This window comes from Struthio camelus, chromosome 5, assembly GCF_040807025.1.
Source record: "Struthio camelus isolate bStrCam1 chromosome 5, bStrCam1.hap1, whole genome shotgun sequence".
Taxonomy (NCBI): domain Eukaryota; kingdom Metazoa; phylum Chordata; class Aves; order Struthioniformes; family Struthionidae; genus Struthio; species Struthio camelus.
Window position 1 is genome coordinate 80,206,490 of NC_090946.1, and position 27,654 is coordinate 80,234,143.

Below are 27,654 nucleotides of genomic sequence, written 5' to 3' on the forward strand. Positions count from 1 at the left end.
GAACAATTCCGGCGCTTCCCTGAAATCTCATGGAATTTTGGAAAACAGATTTACCTTGTTCATGGTTTAAAGCCCTCCTCTGAAAACAACGCTTCCTAATAATCTGTCTTGAATCTAAAAGTGATTTATAGGTGAAGTGTTTTCCAGATAAATGCCCTTTCCAGACCTGGAGCTGATATATTATTAGTTTATTCCCAAATTAAACCACTCTGTAAAGATTTTACAATACTTTTTTTTTTTTTTTTTTGCTTAAAGCATACCAATTTTTCCTGGGTGAGCCTCTCTGGAAGAGGCACTTGCCCGTCTATTATTTGAGAGCTGCTGTTGAGTGCTAAAATCTGCTTTTGTAGTAGAGAGCTGCTATGGGAAAGTTTATCTCAGGCAAAGAGAGCCTGAAAATGTTTCTTTTAACTGTTTATGTTTAGAGTTTTAGGAGCCCGTAGGTGCAAATTCCAATGTGAAAACTTTGAAGCCCTTCAAAATTGAAAAGAGTTGTCTTGTATTCATTTGACTTGGAGTATAAAATAGTATTGATATGGCAGCTTTTAAGAAAAAAAAATCTTTTAATGGGTTCAGTGAATGGCGCCTCATCAGAATGCTTAGTCAAGAATTAAAGAATTGCTTGCAGATTTTCCCAGTAAGAATTAACATCGGACATAATTGTCTCATTGCTTCAGCAACAATGGGGTCCCTTATGTCCGCTCGCGTATTCTGTGAATTTCATTTTACTACAGAGAGCGCTTTGTTGCAAAGAGCAGCCTAACTGGGCTTGTGTGTATTAATTCTACTAAAAGATGTGGCTATCTGACAGGTGTAAAATGTAGGGGAATACAGTGAAGGTTAAGACAAGTGCCTGATAAGAAGCAACTGTTTGAATTCTTTTTGTTCCTCGTGCAGCTCTCAGTATGGCGATGATTAACATCACTGTGCTTAACATTTTCATTTCAAGAAACCTAAATCCTTCTGTTTCACACTTCACTGATGGAACGTAGACTCCAAAATTAGCCGAAGTTTTCATAGACAATTGAATTTTCTATGTCATTTGTAGTGACTACCGGCTTTTACAGTTAAAACCACTCAGATTTTTTGTTCTTCTGATATATGTGAATTTATTCTCATTAAATCACTGTTCCCCTTGAAAACTCCAATCTTTTTGTTCTTCTGATTAGATGCTCAACATCTGAAATGTTAGAAATCCAGTGCATAAAAATTAACTCCTATTTGGAATAGCTACGTTAACAGAAGTCAAATGGCAGAACTGTGCTACTTCGGTTTGTTTTTTGCAGTCTTGTCAGCCTGACCAGTCTTCTGTGTTGTATATGCAGACGTGATGATGCAGGGAAGTAAGAGCGTTTGAACAGGGCTTTAGGGAACTTGGGAGGGATGAACTTGGCACCCATGATGCCTGCCAAAGAAAACTGGAACCTGTGGGAGGTTGGAATGAGAGAGGCTGGCAGTGCCTGGAGCCTTTGCTTTGCAGAGAGGCACACACATGGCACTATTTTGTAGGGTTGTCTGCAGGTTTCCTAGTCGTGAGAAAGCTTAGGTATCTAGGAGAGCACTTGTGCCAGGACCAAATGAGGCAAGTGTAATCTAGGCTCCTTGCTCCAGATTACCCACCTCAAGTGTCAGCTTCCTCCCGCAGCCGGAGCTTCCTTGCTGTGCACCTCTTGCTGATGGCTGCAGGACCAACTTAAGCTCTGCTCAGAGATGCTGTCTCCTGCAAGACTCTTTCTGTTACAAAGGAGGGAGAGTCAGAGGTTATTGCCATTTCTAGTGTTAGGAACAGTGTCTTCTGGTCTCTTGCGGAAAAAATTTTTGAAATTGGCTTTGGAACATGTTGGATGTTACTTTCACTGCTGAGAAATTATTGCAAGAAGGAGATCCTCCTGTTACTTTCATGGCTTGTAGGCACGGTGTCTGGCAGATGGAACCCCCAAACTATTTTGAATTTTTCAAAGAAGTAAGTGAGGTGCTTGCAAATCTGGTATGTTCTCATCTGTAAGCAGCTAGTATGAAACATACTTCTAGTGTGGGTTAGCACCCCTGAGCACTAGTGGCATATCTGTAAAGGAGTGCAGTGCAGAAACTTCTGACCCTACATCAAGCTTACTGGGACATGCCCTGTCCCAGTGCAGTACTCTGTGAAGCAGATGCTTTCACAGCCTGAGCTAGCAGCTGTGCTAACACAGCAGTGAGCCAGGCTAAAAACCACTGCCTCTTCGCTGGATCAGCTAGCCCAGCTGCGTTTGTACGGTTCTAGAGGTAGGTCTGGCATCTCAGCTTTCTTTTCCTTTGCTCAATAGCATTGAAATCTTTGTTTTTTTTCTACCTCATTTCCCTTTATCGTTTCTTTTTATTTCATTTATATATTTTTTTCTAAGCTCTTCTTACCTAAAAGGTGGGAAAACAGCTGGTAGGACTGTTTCTTTGGATAGTAAAGCCTAGTTTTTTCCCTGCCCCCTTTTTTGAGCCTCTCTTTCTGTGGTTGGATTCTTAGCTTTTTTAGAGACCTAAACATGTTTAGTTATTATATACACACACACACTAGACGTTTGCGTATGACTAAGCCTGTCTGTGTGTATGCAGTATATACCAGTCCACGTTAGCATGTGCTGGAAATTAGTGATCTGGTTGCTCTGAGGTCTCAGTAAAGTTGCATCTGCACCAGCCCCATGAGTCTGGAGACACATGCCTTCTGTTGGGGTTTTACAGGCCTGCGGTCTGCAGAGCCCAGGCACACACACACCGCACTTCCCCTTCTTGATTTTCCAGATGTAGGAAGGGAAATTTTGAGCTGAGCTAGAATGGATGTTACTACCTGAGCTTGCTTGCAGGGGTATGTGTAAGAGGAGAATTCTCGCTACCTACAGCCCCAGTAGTCAGTTTGGGCATCAGTCGCTGTTCAGTGAAGGACAGACTCCATGACAAACTTCTAGCAGCAACTTCTGTTCTGTCACATGGATAGCAAATGGATGGATACCTACTCCACATTTGGAGTACTGAAGCAGAAATTGGAGTGATAGCGACTGAAGGCAACCCACCTGGTTTTAGTCTAAAGATGCTTTGCTTGCTAGAGAGAAAAGTTATTTTTAAATCACTCTTTCTGGTAATTGATGTGTAAATTGGATTATTATAAGCACAACTCCCAAGGGAAGCAAGGCTCTGTGCAGTAAGGCTCTGCATATGTGGTTTTCTCTCTCCCTCATTCTGCATCCTCTTAATAACTTTTAAACCACTGGTTACCATCAGTCAAATTTTATAGAGGAGCATGAGTCTCACTAAGTTCCTACCTAATTTTTTGAAAATATAAGGCAGCTGGGTAGAGAAGGAATATAATCCCATTAGACTGTTATTTGAGCTTAAACCTTAATAAATCTTGCACAACCTCCATTTTTCTGTCCATCTCTCACGTTCTCACATGTAAAACGTGGCTTCATTAGTTCCACTGCTTGCAGATTAATACTGCTTCACTAGTGGCTTCAGCCCCATGGGAAAACCTGTTGTTTGCAGAGGCAGTTGTGGTAACCTGGTTAGGGGTTCCAGCAGAGGGAATGTAACTTGTCAAAACACCAAACAGAATTTCTCTCTCTTTTTCTCTTATCTGCTGTCAGTTTGTGATATATTAAAAACAGAATCTCTTGTTTGATTTTTAGAAACTGAAAAAATCCCTGTGATGCGTGGACAGTGGTTTATTGACGGTACGTGGCAACCTCTGGAAGAGGAGGAAAGTAACCTCATAGAACAAGAACATCTCAACCGTTTCAAAGGCCAGCAGCTGCAAGAGAACTTTGATATGGAAGTATCGAAACCTGTAGATGGGAAGGAAGGTAAGATTACTTGGATCTTTTTTTTTAAACTGTGTTTTCTGGACGGCTGGGGCCTATTTTTCTCAAATAAGAATGTTTTCTGTGATGGTTTCCCATTCTGCGTAATGGGGAACGCTGTTAAAGGCTTCAGCTTGCTCTCCTGTTTTCCAGTGCATCTTGATGTTTTAGAATTTCCTGCTGCAGCACATTTGATGATCACTCTGTAAAATTACATTCATGGATAAACTACTTGTTCCCATTTTGTTTCACATTTTGTGATAGCTTTCTATTGTCTTTGAAAATCTCACATAAACCTGAAGTCTCTTTATGGGCCAGGAAGTGTCAGTGTCTGAATGTAAACTGGCTCTTAGCTCTTTGGCCAGTGTTCCTAATTCTGCCCTGAAGGGAGTATTGCTTTTACAGATCACATTTCATTTTCCGTTCTGCTTCAATCTATGGCTTTTCTAGAGTAGTATTCAGTTATGCTAAATCTTACGTATCCATTCTGTTTGTGGAAGTCCTTGTATTTTAACGACCAGGCTGAGGATGTTCAGTTGAAGTGAAGACTGAACTATTTTTCCATTTGTACTACCTCAGAAAAATCTTTTCCTCTGGCCAAGCCCTACAGTATAGTCCTCTGCTTTAACAGCTCTGTCAGGTAGGTGCAAAAAGTGTGATCCCTGAGCCACAGCAGTGTGCTAGTACAATCCTCTTTTTGAAAGGCACCTTTACCTGCATTTCTGTGCTTGCATTGATTTATTGTTTTAGTGTATTGACGCAAAGCTCAGCTTTGTTAGTACAGCTGCAACCCACTGTGAGTGTAGTGCTGTCTGTGGTAGAATAGTATTCTTATACTTGGAAAGCACATCTTCTATAGCTGCTGTGTGCTTCCAGCCCTCAGTAGCTTAACGTTTGATGGAAGGGAGGAAGGATATCTTGAGTTGTACTTGGATTTTCCTCATCAGGTGAGCAATGGAGTTTGTGGTTGTTTTTTAAGAAAAAGTCTGATGTTTGGAGCAGAAGCTGTCAAATTTGAGGCAGGAAGGTTTGGGAAGAGTGGTGAGAAGCATATGGATCCCTGCTATTTATGAAAAGATACAAGATCAGAAAAAGAAACTCCAAAGTGAGACACCTGTGCCCTCTATAAAACTGAAGCAAAAAAAAAAATTATATGTGCAGTCACTTTAAAATGGAATATATCTTAAGCCACGAATGACTTTACTGTAACCCCCTTATGACTATTTAAAATTATAATTAACAATAGATGTGGAAAGTTGTATTGAGTGACGTATTATAATGACAGAACATCTCTGATGAGCTGGCATCCATGATGACTGTCTGCACACAGCACTGGGGAGAAACTTGGGGACGTTATATCATCACTGGTGATCCAAATGTTATTATTTGGAAAAGTGTTCAATTAAGTATAAATTCCTTAAATCCATATTGCTACATTTTTTTGTAATTATCCCCCTCACTAAACAGATTTGGATCCCATCAAGATTTATAGGTAGCTGTTATTTAAGTCTAATGGAAGTTGGAATAGATCTTTAAATATCGCTGGAAGGTAAAGTGGCTATTTGCAATGTTATGGTAAAGCATTGTAAAAAATGAAACACTAGCAATCTTATCTAATTCCTCAGCGAAAGTTTAAGATTGTCTGCTGTAAGGAAGTCTCTTATTACTTAGACCTAATTACTTTGTTATGTGAACATGCCAGGGTACCTTGTAAATAATGAAAAGCTAACCCCTCTTGTCAGCTAGCATACTGTTGATATTCAGTAGACAAACTTATTGGTTCTCAGTTTGACTCCAATCATGCTGCAGATGGTGGCAGTAGGCTAAAAGTTAGGAGCCAGAAATCCTTCATCTTTACAGGAGATAGGAATTGGTTTAGGTCCATTTTGCTGTTCCTGTTTTTAGGTAGTTTTCTCTTATTCAGCCTACAAACTTGGGGCAACATATGATATCTTGTAATTCAGTATCCGTGACTCAGATTATATAATTGGTTTACAGTTTCATCTTCCTCTTTCTTTTATTTCTTTGTCCTTTGAAACATATTTGTCTGCAGAAAACAGAGCTGGGAGCAAGCTACTAGCTGTTTAACACACTCTGCTTTTGAGCAACCTGTTAGTGCATTGCTTGCAACAGAATCACCTTACTTAAGTGTATGCCAAGTGATGCTGCTTCCCCTGCATGTGTTGTGCAGAATACACTTCAGGAGGATACCCTTACCTCTATAAACATGAGTCACCACTCTGATTTATTTTCTCAGTTCTGCTCCTGGATTTAAGCATTTTAACAAGAAAACAACTATGCTTGTCCAGAGCCTCTATTGATAATAGGTCATGGATGAATGGTCTTGCTATTGAGCTATTAATCCAAGCAAACCTGCCTCCAAAGCAATCAGTGCAAAATGTTTCATAACCAGGGTCTCCAGTCTGTGGCCTGTGAGTAGCATGATGTCCATACTACTTTCCAGTGTTGTTTGGGACCCCAGGAAGTTGTAAATCCTGAAGCTGATAGAACGCCGTGTAATGACATTTGAGTGAGTGACTTGTCAAGTTCTGCTGTCCATGGGGCAGCCTGGAGACCACTGCTTCAGGGGAAGAGTTAGGAATCCTTCCATGGGAGTAACTGCCTATAACAGCATTTTGATTTTCACCCTTAAAGGTATTTGGTATCATGCCTCACAGAATCAACTGTGTTTATGCTATGGGATAAGCTGGCTTCTTGTCAGTGGTCTGCTGAGCTGCTGACTTCAGCAGCGACATGACTTTCCCAGGTAAATTGCATGTTATGGCAAAACAGAGAAGTGGGGTACTTTTTTGTTTCTTGGGACTATCCAAGCAGACTGAGACCTTTAGCTCTGCAGTTCCTCGTTGACCTGGATTTAGCTGCAAGAAGGCTATGTTCTGTTGGAGTTCATAGGCTAGATTCTCAGATACCAGAGCTCTCTATTGCAGGAATCAGTCAAATGTCCCTGAGATTTCTGGAGGGTTATTTCATCCTGAATGTGTTGGCATCTAACGCTTGTGAGAGGCCAGTTAACCTTGATCAGAGATTTTTGAACTGCAGTATGCATACAAGGTGTTGGTGATGTGACAGCTGACTCCCCATAACATGACAGACAGGCATGTGTGCAGGTGAAGGGAGGGACTCTGAGGAGATGAGCCTCTCCATTGACTCTCCAGGGTGCTCTGCCTCCCTGTCTGCCCTTCAAGCCAAGCCGCAGGAATGCCGCTGGAATACGGTTGCAAGGAAATGCTGCAAGGGCATCATCTGTCTCCTCCGTAGCCTGACCACACTCTTTGACATCTCATTGCTGTGGAGTCTGCTTTGATGCTGGCCTAGTTCCAGGCACGTTTTTCAGTGTTAACAATTGATTTTATTACTGGTAGATACAGGAAAGGACATTCCTATCCTGTCTTTTAAAACAGACTAGCCAGTACAGCTGCCGGAGGAACCCAAACTTAAGACGAGCCATCATCAGAGGAAAAAGGGTTTGGCTGAATTTCTTTGACAGTTTTGTTGTGAAAGTGAATGTCTGCAGCTTGTGTTTGAGTTAATGCAAATCACGAACATGAAATCAGCAGATTCAGGAAAACATCTTCTAGCTTGTCATTAACTTAAAGAATTTTATGTTATTTTTTGAGCAGAATGAGAATCATCATGTCATTTTGTTGTTGTATTTAAGAGTAAAGCTTGACACTTGTCATTCAGGCTGTGCTACAAACAATCAAATCTTTGACACCTTAAACCCCCGAATGAGATGCTACACTGCTGTAACAGCGTATGTGGGTTTCCAGGTCTGTGATTTGTTCTTCTGCCATGCTGTTGATAGGTGGACAGTGCTGGGGGACATCAAATCTGTACTTGTTTTTTCATCCAGGTAGCACTAGGGTTTTTGTATATTGGCTTTGCCTATCCTTCCTAAGGAAGATTCATTCTTGAAACCTAGCGTACATAAATTCATGTCAACACGGGCTGCAAGATGACATCTTGAAATAAGTTCTTAGGTTCAAAATTCTAACCATTTGATATAAACTTTGACGCTTAAAATATGAAAATATCTTGGTGGTTAATTTGATCCCACTGAGTTATCTCTGATGTGTTAATCTGCAGAAATATTAACTTTTCTTGTACTGTATATACCCAGTGACTGTCTATAGAATTATTTTACAGTAGTAATATGTTTAATATTTCTGAGGAAGACCTAAGTTATCACACTTGTTCTGTGAAGCAGTATTTCAGGTGAAAACATTTTGAAGGGAAAATAAAAATGATACCATAATAGGTTGTTAGCAGTCACTAAGCTGAAAATACACAAAATAATACAAGATCTGAAAACTGCTTTTTATGCTTCCCGAGGCAGTTGATGAGTTCAGGACTTATCTGAAGCAAAGGAGCAGCATTCTCTAGTCATCTCAATAGTATCAAGGCCATTGTAAGATAAACAAGACCCTAAACTCAGACCACAGCAAATTCTTAAAGGTTCTTAGATCTTTTGCTAATGAAGTTTAATCAGAATAAAGGCAAAGATGTTCAGGCCAGGAGCTTCTTGATGAAGGGTCACAGTAGCTCTTTCGTGTTGATATTTCTCTCCTGCTTTGTGTCTGGAGCCCACATATCCCTTGCTATGAGTTTCTGTAGGGTAGAGGAGGGGGAATTTGGTACGCTTTAAAGTTGCTGTCTATTGCCTTCTATGTAACGAAGCCAGAAACCTGTGGTAATGGTGCCAAACAGTAGGGTAGGAACAGCAAGTGCTCAGCATGGTTCTGGGGAAATAAGGGTGGGTGGTACTTGCAACTGCTCTAGGTTGATGTGAGGGCTAATTTGATGCTTCTATTCAAGACCACAGAACAGGGTTGATCATAACTTAGTCCGCATTATAAATGTTATCCTTTAATACCTTTAAGGCTTGCTACCTCTACTTTAAAAGCACTTAGTTAGTTGTTAGTAAGTTAAATACTTCTCATCCATTACTACATGATTTTTCCCAGGTATATTCTTGTAATTAGGATGAAGTGAAGCTGGAAGTTGCATATATGTGATAGTAGACATGGTTCATTATATTTTCACAGAGAGGCTGTGAAATCTTCATCTGTGGAAATATTCAAAATTCAACTAGAAAAGGCCCTGAGCAACCTGATGTAAATTTGGAATTAGATCTAACTTAAATGTTGACCCTGCACTGAGTGGAGGATAGGACCCGATGACCTCCGTCAGGTCCTTTCAGGTCATTATTCAGTGATTATTCTATGATTCTGTGATGTCTGATCAAAAATGGAGAAGAAAAATCCTGTAAGTCATAATCAGAGTGGGTTTTTGAGATGCACTGATTTTGAAATTGCATATGTTTATTGGTTTTTATTATAGATTTTCAGTGTGTGGTTGGATGCCACAATAATTTTAAAATTTGGAATGGAGTTGATTTGTTTTGGCTTAGTTTTCAAATAAAATTTTCTCTGTTCAAAAATATATTATAGTAACTTTAGTCACTGCTGGTAAAGTTAACCTTTAGAAGTGAAAGTAATTCACAGAAATATTGAGATTGTCAGGGACCTCTGGAGAGTGTCTGGTCCAACCCCCTTTCTCAAAGCACGGTCAACTAGAGCAAGGACCCTGCCCAGTTGAGTTTTGAACATCTCCAAGGATGGAGACTTCACAGCCTCTCTGTGAAGGGCAGAGGTTGCTCTCTGGGCAACCTGTTCCAGTGTTCAACCACTCACACAGTAAAAAGTTTTTTCTTATGTTTTAGTTGAATTTCCTGTATATATTCTTCTTGAGTGTTGTATTGCTGCAGCGAGTAAAATATTCTGTAGACTAAATTATTCCATCAAATCCCAAGTGCAGTAACTATGAGCCTAATATTCCTCTCCTGTGGAAAACTGATGTGCAACCCTAAAGACTTAAAAGGACTTAACGTGTACCTGTACTAAGGCACCTGCTGACAGAGCTGTTAGCCAAGGATACGAAGAGGTGTGATCCTTGAGCAGCATAACTGTGGCAGTAGAAGCGCTTGACGTAAGCATGGAATAGCATTCACTTGTGCTGGCATGATTTATTGGATTACAGGGTATTAATCTATCCTGGCGTTTGAAGGGAAAATGTTGTTTCAGTGGTGTTTTCCCCCTCTTTCCAGTAGGCTAACAGACTTCAGGTAGTTCTAGTCTCTCCACAATTACAGCTTGCTTAATGACTTAAATTTGTGAATGCAGAAGCCGGACTAGAGCCTCTTTCTTGATCTCACGCTGGATTTTATCACTCATTTAGCCTCAGAAATCTAGTATAGTTAAAGCATTTTGAAAGGATTTTATTTGTTTAGGATGTAAGATTATTTGGAAAAGTGAGCGCCCACAGTGCAGTAACAGAGATTTGTAGAACCTCGCTTTCAGATTTGCTCTGGAACCACCAAAGTGCAATAGGTATCCTATCATAACTGAGCTTAATAGCAAGTAGGAGAATAGTATTCACTATGTGCCGAGAGCATCAGCTTCTCGGTCACGTACCTTGACTTGCTTTAGCAGAGGCTTTGACTTATGTTAAGGTATTTCTTCCCCAGTCACATTGCACTGATGTGTGGGTAGGGTCAGTCCATGAGAAAGAATCTTCTGGACTGCTATGCAATATTTCAGTATTCTTACTTTATTCCTTTTAAGATAAAAATAAGACAACTGAAAGCCTAACAAAAATTCTGAACTTACCTTACCATTAAGGGGAAGCTCCTGTTCATAAGTGCAGGTTGTCAGCAGCAGCTTTTGCATGCTGATGCATTTCACTGTGGAAGGCACTTTCCTGTGGACATACAAACCAGGGTTAACAGCAGCATATTTTGTCTGACTTGTTATGCTCTCACGGTCTTTAGGGAAAATAATGGACCTGTGTTTAAAGGGTTATTTACGTGTTTGCAGTATTTATTTAAGAAGGATTACTGTGTTCTACCCTATACAAAATAGTATGTTTATGGTTTTAAACACATTAATGCAAAGGCACTCAGTAAGATTAATTACACTGTCACAGTTTTCTTTTACCAGCACCTTTAGCTTTGCTGCATTCATGATGTCATAACTGTTTATGAAGAGGAAAAAGTTAAATTTGGCTGATGTGATCTTGCACTTTTTGCTACACAACCAGTTTTTAAATGTATATGCTTATTCAGTAAAATGTGAAATTTTTTAAAAAGAGTAATACTAATGCAAAAATGACACCCCTTTTAAAAATTTTACTTTGAAGCTCAGTGTTTTTGCTTTTAGTTCTCTACCACCTCCCTCCCTTCTCCCTCCCTTCTCTGTTCAAATGGAGAGGATATAAGGAGAATTCAGATGCCGCATGTCTTAAGCGAAAGCGTTCCCAAGGTACAGTAACTGTAGATTTCTTTCTTGTAGTACTCCTGGTTTAGGAAGCCTTAAATTCTAGTTTGCTCATATCAATTAAACGTTAGATTTACCCGCTTCAATTTCTTGAGCTGCCTTCATGCCGTTTCCTTCAAAAGGGAAGGAAAAAGCATTGTAAGTCTTAGAAAAGTAGAAGTGCTTTGAATCATAGAGAAAAGTAGATGCTAACAGTATCATGTGCTAATCCATATTATAATTGTTTGTGACTGTCATGAAAAGTGTAAACATTGGTTTCTTACATTCCTACCGTGTGGATTGGCTTTTTCAATAAACTGAGAGCAATGTGTTTAAAATCACAGAAGTCCTGCTGTAAGATAAATGATGTTAGAGAAGGAATGGGGGATTGAAAAAAGAGTTTTATACTACATAATGTTTTGTTTGCCACTTTTCTGGGTAATGTATGCATCATGATCTTTAATTTTCTGTTGTGAAATGTTTTTACTGGAGCTTTTGTATCAGTACTGGAATGGAGTAAGACTTTGGGCATATTATATAAAAAGGGAAGGCTGTCTGGAATACCGGACCAAGACTGCTGTGTTGCAGAAACAACTTTGAATTGTACAGCAGTTCATGTTGTACAAATTCATTTCAGAAGGTGGGAGTGGATCTTACAGGAGACATTAATGATTGCAGAAGGCTCAGAAGTACTTGGCACTGATCTATCTGTGCCCCTGTTAAAGCTAGTAAAAGTTAAATTCTTACTGACTTCAGTGATTGTGGAACTAGACTTCTGAAAACTGCACCCTCGATTTACAACGTAAATGCAAATGGTAGGTTTAGAGTTTTTCTTATCCCATCTGGTCTCTTAGCTCCTGGGGTTATTTTGAAGTATAAGAACTTATTTTGACATGCATAAGTGTTTGCCTTTTGACTTTCTTTGATTACACTTTTCTTTAATTGGATCCAAAATGCAAATGCCTGCAATCAAAATGTTTAATACTAAACTTTTTCCTGCCACTTCTCAAACATGGAACTCAAGTCCATTCAAGGCAAATAGGTGTAATTACAGTTTTAAACAGTAAGAAGAGCCATACGTCTTTGCTTCATCTTTAGATAACTGTTTTTATGCTTCATTTTCTGTGTGCACAGAAAGTCATTTTGTATAATTTTGCTCAAATCATGCTCAGTTGTGGTCTTGAATGTGCTTAAATTGAAAGTTGGTGCTTATATAACAAATCATGACGTTCATGAATTGAGAAATGATAAAGTACAATATAAAAATGGCAGCAATGTGAAACAGCCCAATTTGATTAAGAGCAATAGTCTTTCTAATGGCTTTGCATTTATCTTTTAAATAAAAAATTGCTTTAAAATCTGAAGCTGTGCCTCAAGTTTGCATACTGGAACTTGAGTTATTGAAAACAGTGGCCAAATTATACTCCCAACTCTGTGCATGAAGTGCCGGGTTTTGTTCAGAAACTAGTGCTCAGTAATTGCAAGGCAGATTTAGTTTAAAAAAAAGTATCTGAACAGAGAAAGCAGGAAAGGATTTCAAACAGTATGTATCCCTGCTCTGGTCACTAGCCCTGACTGGAGTGACAGTTCCTTTCTGGAAGAGGTGGAGATAATATCAGCTCTAGCACTTCAAAGATTGCTTTCCTCTAGATTGATTTTCCGCTTGAGTATAGTCAGAAACTCTGGTAGAAAGGAATCATCCCATGCTTTCGTCTTGGCAGGTAGATGAAAGTATCAAATGCAAGCCAAGCGCTTGCCTTAAAAGGTATTTAATTTTAAACTGTTGACCCTGTGAAATATCACGTTCAAGTACCTGTCCATCTGCAGCTTCTGCTGGAAGTGTTCAGCTCTTCAAGTATTTAAGCTGGAAGACTGTTCGCACTGGCAGCACGCACACATTCTGCACGTCCCCAGCTTCCCCGTGTGTTTTATACTGTGAGCATAAAGGACAGTGCAAGGTTTGTGCTCCTCAGCTGTTGCCAATTATTTTGGCTCAGTATGAGTCTAATCCAGATCAAGTTCTTTGAGGCTTTAGGAATATGTATTTTACATTCTCTTTTTCCCTTTCTTTTTCCCCATATTGAAACTTTTTAGAGGGATTTTTCCCTCTTCATCTTTCTTGGTGAAACCAAGTAGTGTGATAATAACCACTGATTTCTGCAGCTGAGAAAACTTCTTTCCTAATCCTTCTCATGTCAGCTATCTTCCATCTGCAGTGAAACTGTGCCTTCCACATATTGGTACTGTATTCCTGAAAAACCTTTCATCGGTAGATTCTGGGCTATAAAGAAAATCAGAGCGTGGTCTGGCTTCTGTAGACTTGGCCAAACTAGAAAGCTCAGCAGAGTTCAAGAGTGCCTAGGGATTTCTGCAGTTGGGGAATGTTCACCTAAGGAAGCTCCTTCAGAGAAAGCTACGCATGTTGTCTGTGTCAAAGTAGCTCATGTGAAAACAAAGCTGCAAGAAGTCTGCTCTGGGGAGAGGTTCCTGTCCTGTGATCCAGCGGGAGACCCTTCACCTCTTTTGCGTCCTATTCAGAGATTCTGTGGCCACAGTTGGATCTCGGTGAAGCTCAGAAACATCCTAGCCTAGTGCCCTGATGTGAATCCCCAGCTGTAGAAAGTTTATTCTTGAAGGACCCAGGAGGCAGAGGAAGAAGCATGAAGAATGTTTTCCTGTTGCCACATCCACTGCCTAATCTAAATTCTGCAAATTGATACCCTGTCCTTCCTCAGCCAAGCTACAGCATGCCTTAGTGACTTCTTGACATCTTAGTGACATCTCTTGGTACAAACATCTCCTGCGTTGTCAGTTTGAGCACCTTTGCAACATGGAAGAGGTTTACATCACAGTCACTGTGTTTGAAAAGAGAATGGTAAATCATGTTATCTCATATTTAAGGAAATAAAACTCTCATTCTCAAGCTCTTGTTCAAGACAGTGATTGTAGCCCTTGTCATCCCATACCTGGAAAGCATGGTTGGTCTCTTCTGATTTTTAGGATGCTTATTTTCATGTTGCTGTCAGACCTCCTCAGAAGACATATTTCTTCCAGCCTGGGAACACCAGCAGTAAAATATCCTTTTGTTTGGCCCCTTGAGGGTCTTGTGAATGTCTTCAAAGCCCTTGATGGAGTAGTTGCCCTCATGAAGAGGAACTTTATTGCAGTTTCTGTTACCTAGATGAGTAGTAAATAGTAGCTCCTTTGCACAATGACAGAGAACCTCTGTCCCTGCCCAGCTGTGCGTGCACACATGGCTTATGGATCATTTATCCTCATGACTGGTCTCTGCTAGGCAGCTCTTCTCTCAGCTGAGTTTCTGGTATGCAAGTCCCAGCAAGGGTGTACCATTTTGCTCTCCTCAGACATTGTCATCATTGGCAGAGACGGCAGAGACGTCATGTGCTTACGTGACGGTAGAGAGTGCACAACAATAAGCATCAAGTGGAGAGTCCCTCCTCTTTTGAAGAGCTAATCTTGCACACAAAGAGGAACTGGAGCTCAGGGTAGTAGGTATTTCTGTATCGGGGGGTTCTGTTCCATTCATGAACATCACATCTGGGGTTTGAGGACAAATCAACCTCCCAGTGTTTGTGTGAGTCAAGAAGGGGAGACAAAATCTCACTCCATCTAGATAAGGGGATGGTTGGTCTGTGGAACAGGAACGTTGACCCTCAAGTGCACTTGGTAAACAGTACATCATATGGGTTTTCGAAACAGGATGCTTAAGGTGGAGCGTGTGGCCTAGCTTATTCTGGCCCAGTTGACTTTTTAAAGAATGTATCTATTCCTGATTGGTGAGACAGTCACCTTGGGAGCGCCATCCAAATGTCTGTCAAATGCTGCACTGGTATATATGATGCCTCTGAAATGTCCTGCAGTCATTGTTTTTCAGTAACTGACTCTACTGCTGATTTGGACTTTGCTTTTGGACACAAATTGTTTGTGTGGACAGACACTCAAGGGAAAAGCAAGTGATAAAATTATTGGTAAACAAAACTTACTAAGAAATGTAAAATGTAAATATATTATGAATATAAAATGTATCAATTTATTGATAGATTAGATTTACTGAGAAGTGTTGTCCATGTGCCTGTTTTGCATCCTGCCCTTTCCCAAAAGGTTCTGATACTTCCTAGTGGAAGGGGAACTGAGAAGCAGGAAGAGCAAACAACAACAACAATATTTTGGGAGCCAGGTGGAAAGGAAGGGAGGGCGTATAGTGCAAGTACTTTTTTTTTTTTTCTTGACCAGCGTCTGAGCTTGAATATAATGTGTATGTTGACAGCACATCTCGGAGAGGTAAGCAACTGTTCTCAAGAGGTAGAGAAGCACAGTCCTACTGAAGCCATATGGTGCTTGTGTTAACAGTAGGCCCTAGCTTTTCAGATTTTCTTTTGAAGGCAGGACTAAATATGCAAAGAAATAGTAGTGTGAATTTCATTTGCAGTTCCTCAGTGCATGCATGGCTCTGAGCATGTCCTTCAACATACGTATTTCTGAAGAACAGTATAAGAGTATAAGTTAGGGATTTATTCTTCCCAAGTGAGAACCATCCTGGAAAATCCGTGACCTTTCTGAATATTCTTTGTGATGGAGAGGCCAGGCTTTATTTCAGGAAAACGTTTGAAGATCCCTCTTCCCCAAATCACTATTCTTCCAGCAGTCGTAAGCAACTCAATCATGGGCCCCTGTTTCCCTCTTCTTCTGCGCGGTTTGGCCCTTGAGATCATTGTGATGGTCTCAGAGGTATTATGCTTCTATCCCTCTGCTATCAGCTCCCCTAGGAGCATATTCTGAGAGATGATTTACAGAATGTAGGTAGAATAGTTCTTTGCTGGTGAAGTCCTGCTAAACGATGAGTAAAGACCACAGTGGTCATGAATTTGGTGGTGGGGGAGATTCCATAGACGTGCAAGACAGTCACATGCCTCTGCCACTAGACTGCTTGCCTCTTTCAGGACATCACTGTTGCGTTAATTTTGATGCCAGGTCTGAAAGAGGAAGTTTTGCTGGGTATTTCCTTTCCCTCTCCAGGTCTATACTTATATTTCCGGTCATAGCATCATCTCTGCTCCTACAGGGGAGTTTATGAAAAAATCTTTTTGCTTGTTCAGTGAATTCACACTAGATTGCTTCTTGCTCTTGCCAGTCATTAGCCTAAGCTACCATACCTGCTCTTCAAAGTCACACTTGATGTCCTTTCCTGTTCTTTGTGCTGGCAGTGTAAAACAGCAATGTAGTTCTGGTTATTTTTTGCGAATTAGTTGTTTACCATAATAGAGGAGTAATCCTTTTCTGATCTCCCTGTTTCTTAGAGACTTGATTTCGTTTTTCAGCAAACTACGTTAGGTCTGTATGCTTTGGCAAAGAAACAAAAAATACAGCAGGAGAAAAGTCTCAGCGTTTAGCTTAACGTGGCTGTTCTGTGCTATAATAGAGTTAAAATCTGAAATTGTGATAGCTCAGGCTTTGCCAGAATGTCTTCAGAAGAGCATAAAAAATTCATTTAAATGACTTCAAGTAGGGGATGAGCTAGAGTTTTAACTTTTTATGAAGTAAAAAAAAAAAAAAACCCTCTAAGTCTTTTCCGTGACTGCAGGCTTTTTACCGTGACCTACTGACACAATTAACAGTGACAAATAACACATTTGTCATAGGACTACTGCTGTTAATTGTTAGCCCTCCTAAACGTTGCACGTCTCATGTTAGATGAGGCCAAAGCAGCAGATTTCCAAACCTAGGTGAAATCCAAATTACTAGTCAGTACAGCTGCAATATTGTTTTGCTAATGCAAGCCTCAAGCTTAGATGAGAGATTCTGGCTTGCATTATAACGTGCCTGCTGTGCTTAATCCTGACAATCAGGCAGTGTATCGTGAATTTGGTCCCAGAGTTCAATCAGTCAGTTCCAAATCTGGAAAATACACTAACTGCACAAAGGCACTAGAGCTCTTAGTGGCTTTTGAAAGACCTAGCTTCTGTTCTGTGCCAGAAATTACTCATTCAGAGGCTTTCTCACTGAACTGCATTTCCAACTCTAGACATTTCTGAAAGGATAAAAGATGCAATGGAGCCTTCTAGTAACAGAGCTTTGAAAGCATCTATCTGTCTAGGCTACTGCAGTGCACTGTAGCCACAGTCAAAACCAGGGATCTCACTGTACAGATACAGGAGAAAGAAAATAGGAATATAATTGCTTTTTGCTAGCAAGAATGCACGTGACAGCCACTTGGTCGTCAGAGCAACCTGCAGTATTTTGTGATGCATTGTCCTGCCTCCCCCCCCATATTTTGTTTTCAGCTGAGAGTATATTTTGGAAGGTTACTATCCCAAAAAAGGAATGACAGTGGGAGGAGGATGATGTGAAATGTCCTCAGAGGTGGCCCCCAAACTGCTGCTTGGTCTTGGTCAGATTAGTCCTAAATGTAAAATCTTTTCAAGGTAAGAAGTAATACGGATTTAGGTATAATAGAGCTCTAGATTTTACTGTGTGTGAATTTCCCTTTTCTCTCTCTGTCTGAAGAGGCTTTTTTTCCTCTTATCCATCTAAATTAAATGTTGTTCCTTTTTGCTGCAGCTATTCATAGTCTAAAGTTGAGTCGCAACCATGTGGACTGGCACAGTGTGGATGAAGTGTATCTTTACAGTGATGCAACAACATCTAAAATTGCAAGAACTGTTACACAAAAGTTGGGGTTTTCCAAAGGTAATATTTCTCAGAGTTTGTAAAGGATATTGTAAATACCAGTATTCTAACAGTTTGTTGGTTTAACAGTAGGAAGAGAAGACAAATTTGAAGTTCTGATATGTGTTTAGCCCATTTTTGCCACTGAAGTGTTGCAGAAGATTGTATTACGTGCTTTAGGTTGTGTACATAGTTGCAGCTGGACATGAATAGGCTACGACTTATTTTCATTACTTGTTTTATTATTATTTTGATGCAGCAGTTCATATAGCATAAGTATATTAAAATATTACAGTTTCACAGTCTAGCAGCTACGATATAAAAATTATGGTTCCCTTTGCAACCTTAACTTTACCCCTGTGTACTTCCGTACTGTGATGCATTTCTTCAATACATGATCATGTCTTCCCCTCTTGCTAGCTCCTGCTTCCAACAGTTCATGTAATAGCCCTATGAACTCAGAGGAGGGGTAGAGTTCTATTTTGAGGGAAACTATTTTCAATAGGACTCCTCATTTAATCTCGAAACTACCAGTTATAAAGCCAGTGAGGCTAAATGGCTGGGAGAGAGGATAATCTCTCCCTTGGGAAAGGCAGACTGATGCCAACCTAGAAATCTGGAAATTGTCCTCTCTGCTGTGGTGTTTCTATGCTCTGCTGGACAACTGCATAAACAGGAACATATGCGAGTTCCTTCTGTTTTGTTCCTTGTTGTCTGAATAGACAGGAGCAGGTAATAGATTTGTCTTTATTCTCCATGCCTCCGTTCTATAATTAATACCCTCTTACCCCTCAGGGATATTTATTAAAATTTGCCAAGAATTAATGTAATTCAATGCTATTGCACAAAATTCCCGAAGAAATGAAGTACTATGTATCCAGAACATGATTTGGAAAGTGTGCAATGAATCACGCGCAAGATCTGTTGTAAAAAATCTGAGGGGAGACTTAGCTTATCAAGTAGGCTGCTATTTGATAAGTCTGTCCTTTGTAAAAACTGCCATGTGGTCATGTAGTTCCAGGCATCACTATAGTGCCCAAGTGGACAAGGGCAGGAGTTAAGTGTTGTAGAAGGGACCTTAATTCTGCAGTTCTGAAGTGTTTACTTTGCAAGTTTCATATGTTGGCATTCTCACTGTGTTTTCCTCCTCCTTAAAAACAAAGCAAGTTGTATGTTTCAATTTTTATCGTGGGGAATGATGCTGTCTTCCTCTCCGTGGCCATCTAACGGCTTGCTGGATTTATTATTTTCTCCCAGTTGCACAGCTAGCACTTGTACAAGGCTGTTGCCTTCTATACTGGTCTGTCACTAGAGGGGGATGGAGACACACTTTGCTAATGGGTTTCACAAGCCAGCTGCAGGAAGGTGAGACAATACCCATATTTGCCCTGGGTAACTGATTTTTAATTTGGCTGCTGAACCGGAGAATGAGTGGTGAAACTTGGGGTTGGATCTACTTGAAATAAAATGTGATTTTCCTTGTAAAAGCGACAAATTGTAAAGATTTTTAACCAGATGTGTTAATGGGGTCAGAGAGAGACTGCTGATGCTTAGCAATTTTGTGGCAAGGTCATTTCAATAATTACTCATGGTGTGGGAGAAAGGTAGAGATGTACAGATGTTTAGAGGCATGCAGAAGAAAGGTAGCTAATAGTACTGTAAAAGCAGACAGACAGTTAATAAACTGTTTTCTAAAAAGTTGTTTTTTCTAAACATCCCTGAAATTAGTTATCTTTACAGTGGAAACGGCCAATCAGTATATTGACCAATGCAATTAATATCACTTAGTTGCTCAAATATCTCAGGAGTTTAAGATTGCAGACATTTAAAAATACATGCTGTTTCTTCATGTATAATCTTATTTTCAAAATACTTTAATGCATTGGTGTGAGATGAACTAATGTTCTGTCAACATATATGAGAGCATCACACTTCCTCGAATGTAACTGATCTAGGATAATGTTTTTCCTGCAGCTTCAAGTAGTGGGACAAGGCTACATAGAGGCTATGTAGAAGAAGCTACGTTAGAAGACAAGCCACCACAAACTAGTCACATTGTGTTTGTTGTGCATGGTATTGGGCAGAAAATGGACCAAGGAAGGATCATCAAAAACACTGCTATGTGAGTGCTTCATAATATTTGCAGTAACAATTCTAGCCTGAATACAAGACTGACGTTATAAATGACAGCAGACCCTTCAGTTTAAGCTCTTTTTTTTCCTGCTCTGTCCCCCCACTCCAAGTCATTAGTCTTTTTACTGTGAGTACACTACTTGCTATGTTAATTTGAACACATGGGCCTAATGTGAGAGCAGTTGCAAGTCAGAAGAACAAAGTTATATTCTGTTCTCGTGGCCACTATTTCTGACTTTCAGGGGAGTAGTCAGTGTATTTATAGCACCTTTGGTTAGTGACTTGGCTGAGAGGAGACAGATTGGCATTTGGCCCAAATCAAGGGGAATCTCCACTGTTCCTGCTGGATGTCAGAAAAGTGGGCAAGTGAAGTGCATCCTCATGAGGAAGGGAAAATGAGCAGTTAAGTGAACGCTGGCATTCTTAACAACGCAGAGTTATTTAATACAGTTAGAAGCTATTGTTCTAAGTCTGCTCACTGAATTCACTGCACAGATACCTGACAAAAAGTAAAGCGTGGTTAAAAGCTTACCAGAGCTTTTCATTGAATGCCTTTTGGGAGGATTGGTTTGCATATGGTTTTTGGTTTGAGATCTGTGCTAACTCAGAAGGGCATTCAGGGTGCTGGTGAGTGGGAAGAGAAACTCTTGAGCTGTTGTGAATCCTGTCCCTGAAAACGTTCCTGTTGAACATTAGAAGAAAATGTAAGTCTTGATGACAGTACTGGGAGGGTGAGGTAGTGTTAAGGAATGCTTCATTAACTGAAAGAGGGGGCTAAAAATGTGTTAATCGCATGTGTGTGTTGTGCAGATGGTTTAGCAGGTGTGTCGCAAATAGTTCCACTGCCCTTTTCCATTGAAGTCAACAGAAACAGTAACACAACCGGTGATCCTTATGAAAGCGTTTGTAGAGCTGGATTGCAGATGTCATGATAAGAGCTTTGTAAACCTCCCTTTAAATGCAGAATGGCAACGTAGGTCAGCGCTTATGTCAGTGACTGTGGTGCCATAGCCGTGGTGTGTACCATCTTGTCAGCAGGCTCCTGTGTTCGTTTAGCTCGTTGTTCCACTCTAGTGTTCTCTGGTATGATAGAGTAGACCTCTTTATTCCACTGCTGTATCATTTGTCACCTCAAAGTAACTGCCTGCTCTTCCCTACTCTCCCTGTTCTAGCACTTTGCTGCTTTTTCATTCGTGATGTTTAAGAGCAAATGAGCAAAAGCAAAGAGAAAGATCTTATAGCCGTTGATGAAAAGCTGGAACTAGTCACCAAAATACATTTAAAAACAGATTTTTTTTTAGGAGACATATCAATTACACTGCATATGCAGATGACCTACATTATGAGTTGCTGTTTTAACAGCTACCAGAAATAAAACTCCTACCTTGGAATCATTAAGGTTCTCTGCTTTGTCTTTCTCCCTACCCTGTTTGCACTGAAAATGCATACAGGGTTTTTGTGTGGATTAATCTCAGCTCGGGGTGCAGGTATCCATTCCATGAGAAGTCCCACTTTAACTAGCAGTCCAATATATGAAATTCCTTTTAGATAAAAGGAAAACAAGACTTTCAGTGCTTCAGTAAATCTCATTCTAGTCTCAGATGCCTTCAAGAAATATCAGGCTGGTACTGCACATTAGCATAAATGCTAATTATTGGCATAAATTCTGTAAAATATTCTGTACAAAGACTGCAAATGAAAGTATCGTCTTAGATTGAAATCCCTTTCTTTTTAATAGTTGAAATCTTATCAGTGAGGAGGATCCCATCTGCTCTAGGAAGAGATTTTAGAAGAAATGTCTGCCAGGCAAGCACGGTGGCAGTTTTCACAAGCTGTATTCCCAGCACTGTCCAACACTTTCTGTTAGCACTTTCATCTGTGTGTGTGTGTGTGTGTTGTGCGCACGCGTGGTGGAGGGGGCGGCTTACATTCTTTTGCATCAGAGACACAAGAAGTCAAATGTTGCCATTTGAAAAAAGGATAAGATGGCTAAGCAAAGTTTTGGACCCTTCACACTTTAAAGTAGAAGCTAAAGGGAAAAGAGTTCAGTGGGTGTTTTCTTTTAAACACGCATCCTTTAGTAGGAAATCTGTACTTACAGTCACACTAAGTCTGTAACTTAACCCATAGGTCAGCCCCTCTGTGACACTACTCTTCCTTTCTTCCATCCCTAGTATCTGGGTACCATAAATTGTTTCCGAAAGCACTGTCAGCTCTCAGAGCTCATAACTATCTTGGGCTGCATGCAGCCTTGAAGGACTTGTTTATCGTTTGTGATATACATATGCCAGTGTGGGAGCCCTGGGTTAGACATTGTGTGTGTTCCTAGGGAATAGAAAGTTACTTTTGGTTTAGGCTCCATGCCCTCTGGCAGGACCAGTTCCTCTGGAGCACCACCACTCCTCTCTGTGGAATCTGGGATGTGGATGGGGAGAGAACACAGACAAGGAAGGTTGCAGGAGGGAATGTGTAGGTCAGCTGCCAGACACAAAACCAGATGAACTCTCATGGTTTCTCTCCTAGCCCTATAGAAGATCTTCAAGATCTTAATTTAGCCTCGTACTGTATAGTTTACTGTACATTGGGTTGTTGCTTCATATGCGATATGTGGGAGGGGAAAGTCTGTCTAGTGTCCTTGAAAGGAGAGAGAAACTCCACAATACCTTGCTTTTTTTTTTTTTTTTTTTTTTTTTTTTGGCATGGTGCTTGGAGGGACTATGGGATCTGTGGAAGGGAATGCTTGCTTGGATACCTTCTCTTTCTCCCTTCTCCAAAATACGCTCTTGCGCATGTTGCCTTTGCTGTTTACACATATTGCTGCTTCTCTTTGGGTCCAATCTAGCCTCATATAAAGCTTTTGCATTTGTTTCAACCTGTGTGTAATCTGCGAAACTATAGCCTCATTTGAACAAGTGGTCTTAAAAGAAGGAAAAAAGAAAGTAAGTGCAGAAATACAGCTTATAACCCTGACATGAGGCACTGTGTCTATAACTGAGGCCAGGTGAGACACCCTACTAGAGCTCATTCGATATGCTCTGCTCTCAAATTTCTGCCTCTAGAAGAAATTAGTGTAACTCACATGATGCATCTACATCATTAGCCAAACAGTGCTGGTCACAAAGGTGAAAACAGAACTCTTCTTCCAGGGTAATTTAATATGTTATGTGTTAATCTCATTAAGAAAAGGATTTCTATCTAATCATTACTGTGGTAAGATACTATGGTTGCAGGGTGTCCTGTAAGTAGGTAAACAGAAAAGATGCATTTATTGATGTTTGAATGAACAGGTCTTTGGAAGACATGACCTGATTTTGTTTCTTCACAGTATATTTAAACACATTTATTATCTAAATGTAGCATGGCAGCTGGTACAACAAGCTACTCCTGTCAACGCCGATATTAACTGCAGAACTCATCTACGAAGAGACAGTACCTCCTCCAAGCTAGAGCAATGATTCAGCTGACCTAATATGAACAGAATAGAGCACTATGAGCTATTTTGGTAGCATAAGAAATAAGTGTTTATGGAATCATATGCTATATTTATGTGATACAAACTAAGATATTATGACATTACTGAATTTCTGATATGGTACAATGCTAACAAATCAATTCTGAATATCCTCTTGATTTTACTGTACACATTTTCGTACTGTGGTGGAATATTTTTTCGCTGAAGTCTGATCTCTTGTTTTGTTGTAGTTATACTTCTAAATTACATTAGAGCCATGGTTCATAGGCATGCTAAATAGAATTTAGGGATGTCCATATTGTCAATTTGCTTTAAAAAAAATCCTGTTTTACTTTAGGCCGACCTTCTCAATTTTATTAACGTTCGCAGTTAAAAATTGAATTAACTGTTCTGTATATATGCATAATAACCCTAATGTGGTGACGTTTCTTGGCTGTTCTTGTTCCAGAGCTGGTATCTGTCTGCCTCTGTCTGAATCTCCGGTTTTGATTAAGAATTATATTTGCCTTTGCTGCATGTAGCACAACTAGTGCTGTCTGCACAAGCGCATCTTCTTGACGTTCCATAATCACCAATTACATTTTCATTGCAAGCTTCATTAGAGAGCATTTTAATTGTGGATTGTTGTTATAATAATTATTTCAGAATAGCTATTTTGGTAAATTTCCAGCTGTATGCAAGCCCTTACAGTGCTCAGAGGACTCTGAGGCCTCTCAGCGCGTTAAATATAGGCTACTTGGGTCTTAAATCAACATTTCCATTAATTTTCTTTTCTCCTTTAATTTTTGGCTCTTCAGAGATTTAGTAGTTTTGCTTATTTTCCATTTAAATGCTTCTATTTTTATGCATTAAGTGCATATTAAATGCTGGTTTTCCATTCTTCAGTGCCGATGATAATGGCAGGTTCTTCTGACATGAGATAACCAAATGGTAAAAATTGTTTTAACACTCAACTGGAGCTTGCCTTGCAAGATAAATGAGAAATTCAGCCTGATAGGTAAAAGTGATGGTTTACTGGAATAAAGCCTCCTGACAAAATCTTTTAGTTAGTTCCATTTATAATCACAGTACAGAGTATTTGTTTTTCCTTACAGAGCATTAAACGCTCTCATAAGAGCTTTTTTGTGTACATTTGCTAAATATCCAACCCGTGGTCACATATTGGACTAAAGAGGTAGTAGCCTGTTATAGGACTTACGTGTAGCTCTGTATCTGTGTTCTTGTTCCCTTCCTCTCCCTGGCCCTCGTTTCTGCCCAGTTTCGTTTCTCAGTCATGGCAGCACGACCGTTTGTATGGTCCCGTTGTAAACTGGATCACTGCAGCTGGTCCGAAAAACTGGAAGCCCATCTGGAAGACGGGAGTGAGCGCTGAGGAGAGGAGCGAGGTGACAACAGGAACAGGGAAGGTCTTTAATCAGCTTTATTGCCAAAGCTAGCATCTTGCTGGAGGACAACCTTGCCGCTGTTTGGAAAGCAACGCTGGGACGAGGGAGCTGAAGCTCAAGCTCTGTTTCCCTGCGCGAATACTCTCCAAATGCTCTGGCTTGCCTTTGCCCCTGAAGGCAGCAGTGTGTGTATGGCAGAGGTTGACTGCCCTGGAGCCGTGGCAGTGATGGAGGAGGTCTCCCCCCTTCCAGGATAGGGGCATACTGAGGGGAAAGGGAGCCCAGACTCCTTCCTCCAGCCTGCTGGATTGGAAGAAAGGGGGATGTTTCAGAAGACAGGGAAGGTAACAATACTGTACTTCTTCCTTGGGCTGTTTTTTTTTTTTTTTCCTCCCCTTAAGTCAGTGTGAGGACAGTCTCTTATTCATGGAGGCACTATGGAAAAAATAACCGTTCCTCTGAGCCCCAGTAATTAAACTGAGACAGAAAAAAAACCTCTCTGAATAAATACAGTGTATGGATGTCAGCCATCATCCACTGATGTTCTCGTTTTTCAGTAGTTATGTTGAAAGTACAGGTTAAAGGCCCAAGGCCGCAAACTCACACCTGCTGTGATTCAAAACATTCCTTATATTCCCATGTGCAGCCTCAGCTTCTCTCTCTCGGTCTGTCTGCACACCAAACATCTCAGCAGCTCAACGTTTGGAGTACCTGAGCCTCCACAGGCTTATCTCAGGGATCCTATAACCAAATAGCCAAGAAGCTTGCGTTCATTTGGTCATGCACAGCCAGCCCCATTATCCTTGAAAAGGATGAGGTGTGAATCATAGTTACGTTTATTTTGGTTGCCTCTGAGAATTTTCATCTCCCTTCTGTAGTAAAACAAGCCTCCATGCGTCCTAGAGCAAGGCACTTAATACACATTGGTTTGAGAGCAGGGCCTCGAAGGAGTCCCTGAAGAATACTGACGGAGGACAACTCGTGTGTCCTGCAGTTGCTCTTTGAAATCTGCCATGAGTTAGGCTTGAGCTTGAATTTCTGAGATGCAGCTAAGCTTTTAAAAACAGCCTCCCTTTCATTTCCTCTGGCTTGAGCAGGACTTAAGTTTTGTTGCTCATGCCTGCTACTCTCGCTTTGACATACCAAGTTTAGCTCAAGCTGGGCCTGAGTTTTCTCAATAACTTGTGCTTTATTTCCTCAAAGAGTCAGCGAGTGCTACACTCCGTGTGAGAGAAATCCAGAGGGGTGAAACCAGTCTGGGAGCGCTTTGGAGTGTAATTTACCACGTGTGTGACTGAAACATGGGAGACACATCTATGCAGTTCTGCAGGCAGTAGTAAGAGTAACAGCTTTAGTCTGTTTTGTAAGCACTGCTGATTCCAGCAGTGCTTTTGGTCCACGTGGTCTTGGGAAGGTCCAGAAACGTGGCAGCAGCTAAGAGTCTGGGTTAGCAGTAGAAAGAATAAAGAGATGTTTTAAGTAGATTTCTGCATTTCTTGTTCATCCAGGGAAGCATGTAACGGTTTGAGAGCTGACAGGGTTGAACCCTCACTCACATCTCTGCCTAAGGTGCTTACTATAATAAATATATTTGCAGATGGTATAAGTGTAAGGGAGTTTCTTCTGTGGGTATTACACAGATAGGCTACAGCTATCCAGAGGTGTGACGTCCCAGAAACGGTGACTTGTTAAATTAAGCCCTGCCTTTGTCTCCCTTTGAGGGCATTGTGTCTATAAAGCCCTCACCTGAACTCTCAGAGAGCTTTGGTCTAGTCTCTTATTGCACTTGGACCGTTATTTCTGATCATCTCATAGCCTGGGTTTCTGGGAGAGTAAATGTTTAAGAACTCATTAAATAAGCTTCTTTTTAGTGACGGTTTCTTGAAAAGGGCAGTTTTATCAGATTTTTCTACCCCTTTTTACTGGAGTGAGTTTCCGTTTTTGTGACAGAGCAAAAGTTTTGTGGATAAATAAGAACGGTTGCATCTTTTTAAGCAGTTTGTCAGGTGTTCATAAATAGCCAAGATGTTGAGATCTAATCGTTATGTATCATTTCCACTTGTAAAAATGAGTTCATTTTTACAGAGGCAATGGGCAGAAACTGCACCACAGGAAGTTCCATCTGAACCTGAGAAAAAACTTCTTCACTGTGAGGGTGACAGAGCATTGGAACAGGTTGCCCAGAGAGGTAGTGGAGTCTCCTTCGCTGGAGATATTCAAAACCCGTCTGGATGTGATCCTGGGCAATACGCTCTAGGTGACCCTGCTTGAGCAGGGAGGTTGGACTAGATGATCTCCAGAGGTCCCATCCAACCTAAACGATTCTGTGATTCTGTGATTTCGAGCACGATTTTCTTCACCTTGAGGAGACAGAAAGAAAACTACTGAAGAACATTTTGTTCCCAGCCTGTGTCTTGTTAGTGAAGCCATTCATCCCATTGCCCTATGTCCTAAATCAAGAGTTCAGACTGGAAAATTGGCTGATGTAATTTTTCTTAATTCAAGACCACTCACTTATGTTCTCTTGGCTGTGCATTATCTCAGACTGAAGAGAGTCTGCAAAGAGGACTCATGAATAAAAGGGGTAACGTCTTCAACCCTTCAGACGGTTTTCTTAATTACCAGCTGTCAAGGTGACTTTATAAACTTTCTGAATTAACTGAAGCTAACTTGTTTGTAGCTGTCCAGTTTTTGATATAACATTTGTGAATGCTACACAAGAGTAAACTTAGCAGCATCAGATTAAAAAAATTGTAGTGATAATTGTAACTATATTAATATATCTCTGGAATATACCTGCTCAAGAAAGCATGCAT

General features: G+C 40.5%; 1 protein-coding gene across 2 annotated transcripts in view; it reads left to right on the forward strand.

The window, feature by feature from the left end:
* The window catches only part of DDHD1 (DDHD domain containing 1), a 75,151-nt gene that overhangs the window by 14,443 nt on the left and 33,054 nt on the right, over positions 1-27,654 (forward strand). Inside the window, exons 2-5 of one of the 2 annotated variants that reach the window (XM_068947529.1) lie at positions 3,657-3,830; positions 11,066-11,167; positions 17,741-17,869; positions 19,823-19,970. In XM_068947529.1, coding sequence (XP_068803630.1) covers positions 3,657-3,830; positions 11,066-11,167; positions 17,741-17,869; positions 19,823-19,970 — 553 coding nt within the window. The remainder of the gene's footprint in view (positions 1-3,656; positions 3,831-11,065; positions 11,168-17,740; positions 17,870-19,822; positions 19,971-27,654) is intronic. The other variant, XM_068947530.1, reaches the window with a different exon arrangement.